At 65.1% G+C, this 1441-nt stretch overlaps 1 protein-coding gene across 1 annotated transcript; it reads left to right on the top strand.

Annotated features, from left to right (window-relative positions):
• Positions 1 to 6: 6 nt before the first annotated feature.
• Positions 7 to 1246, top strand: LOC110390758 (acetylcholinesterase-like; the record flags this gene model as incomplete). Its single annotated transcript, XM_021382224.1, has 1 exon — positions 7 to 1246. A coding segment is annotated over exon 1 (1227 nt), but the record flags the coding sequence as incomplete, so codon positions are not given.
• Between the last annotated feature and the right edge of the window lie 195 nt (positions 1247 to 1441).

Here is a 1441-nt window from a genome sequence, read left to right as displayed (position 1 = left end):
CCCCCAGCCCAGCCCCGCGATGCCGCCTCTCCGCGCCCCACACCTCGCCTGCCTCCTCCTCCTCCTCCTCTCCGCCCCACGGCGCTCCCACCCCACCGAGTCCTCCAGCAAGTCCTCCAGTGAGTCCTCCGCCGACTCCTCCACCGACTACACCTACACCGACGCCGAGCGCCGCCGCCCCACCGCCGTCACCACCACCGGTTCCGTCCGCGGCCTTTTGGTCCCGGCCGGCCCTCCCGATACCTACGCCGCCGCCTTTTTGGGGATCCCGTACGCCGTCCCCCCTTTGGGTCCCCTCCGTTTCCGTCCCCCCCTCCCCCTCCGCCAACCGTGGCCCGGCGTCCGCGACGCCGACGCTCAACCCTTCGCCTGTTACCAACCGGTAGACACCACGTTCCCCGGTTTCGCCGGTTCCGAGATGTGGAACCCCAACCGGGAGATGAGCGAAGATTGCCTCTACCTCAACGTCTGGACCCCGAAACGTCGTCCCCGAGCCGCCCCGGTTTTGGTTTGGATCTACGGCGGCGGTTTCTACAGCGGCGCCGTCTCCTTGGACGTCTACGACGGTCGTTTCTTGGCCGTCGCCGAAAGGGCGGTGGTGATTTCTATGAATTACCGCGTGGGCGCCTTGGGTTTTTTGGCTTTACCGGGACAATCGGAAGCACCCGGTAACGTCGGGTTGTTGGATCAACGCTTGGCGTTGCGTTGGGTGAAAGACAACGCGGCGGCGTTCGGCGGAGATCCCGACGCCGTCACGTTGTTCGGCGAAAGCGCCGGCGCCGCGTCGGTCGGGCTTCATCTGTTGTCGGCTCGGAGCCGGCCCCTCTTTCGCCGGGCCGTCCTCCAAAGCGGGTCCCCCAACGGGCCCTGGGCTACGGTGGGAGCGGCCGAAGGGAGGAGGAGAGCGGCGTCGTTGGGTCGGGCGTTGGGTTGCCCCGAAGGGAACGGTAACGAGACGGAGCTGATCGCTTGTTTGAGGAGGAAGGAGCCGGCGGAGCTGGTGGAAGGCGAAGCGTTGGTGTCGCCGCCGCAGAGCGTCTTCCGTTTCGCTTTCGTGCCGGTGGTGGACGGGGATTTTTTGGTGGATAGTCCCGAGGTGTTGTTGGCGGCGGGGGGGGGTGGTGGTGTTGGTGGTGGTCTTGGTGGTGGTGGTGTTGGTGTTGGTGGTGGTGGTGTTGGTGGTGGTCTTGGTGGTGGTGGTGGTGGTGTTGGTGGTGGTAGTGGTGGTCTTGGTGGTCTTAGTGGTGTAGGTGGTGGTGGTGGTGGTCTTGGTGGTCTTGGTGGTGGTCCTGGTGGTGTTGGTGGTGTAGGTGGTGGTGGTGGTGGTCTTGGTGGTGGTCTTGGTGGTCTTAGTGGTGTAGGTGGTGTTGGTGGTGGTGTTGGTGGTCTTAGTGGTGCTGGTGGTGGTGGTGTTGGTGGTGCTGGTGGTGGTAGTGGTGGT

This window comes from Numida meleagris, unplaced genomic scaffold (genome assembly GCF_002078875.1).
Source record: "Numida meleagris isolate 19003 breed g44 Domestic line unplaced genomic scaffold, NumMel1.0 unplaced_Scaffold1934, whole genome shotgun sequence".
NCBI classification, from domain to species: domain Eukaryota; kingdom Metazoa; phylum Chordata; class Aves; order Galliformes; family Numididae; genus Numida; species Numida meleagris.
Note: the sequence above shows the minus strand (reverse complement) of the source record. Positions and strands in the feature narration are given on the sequence as shown.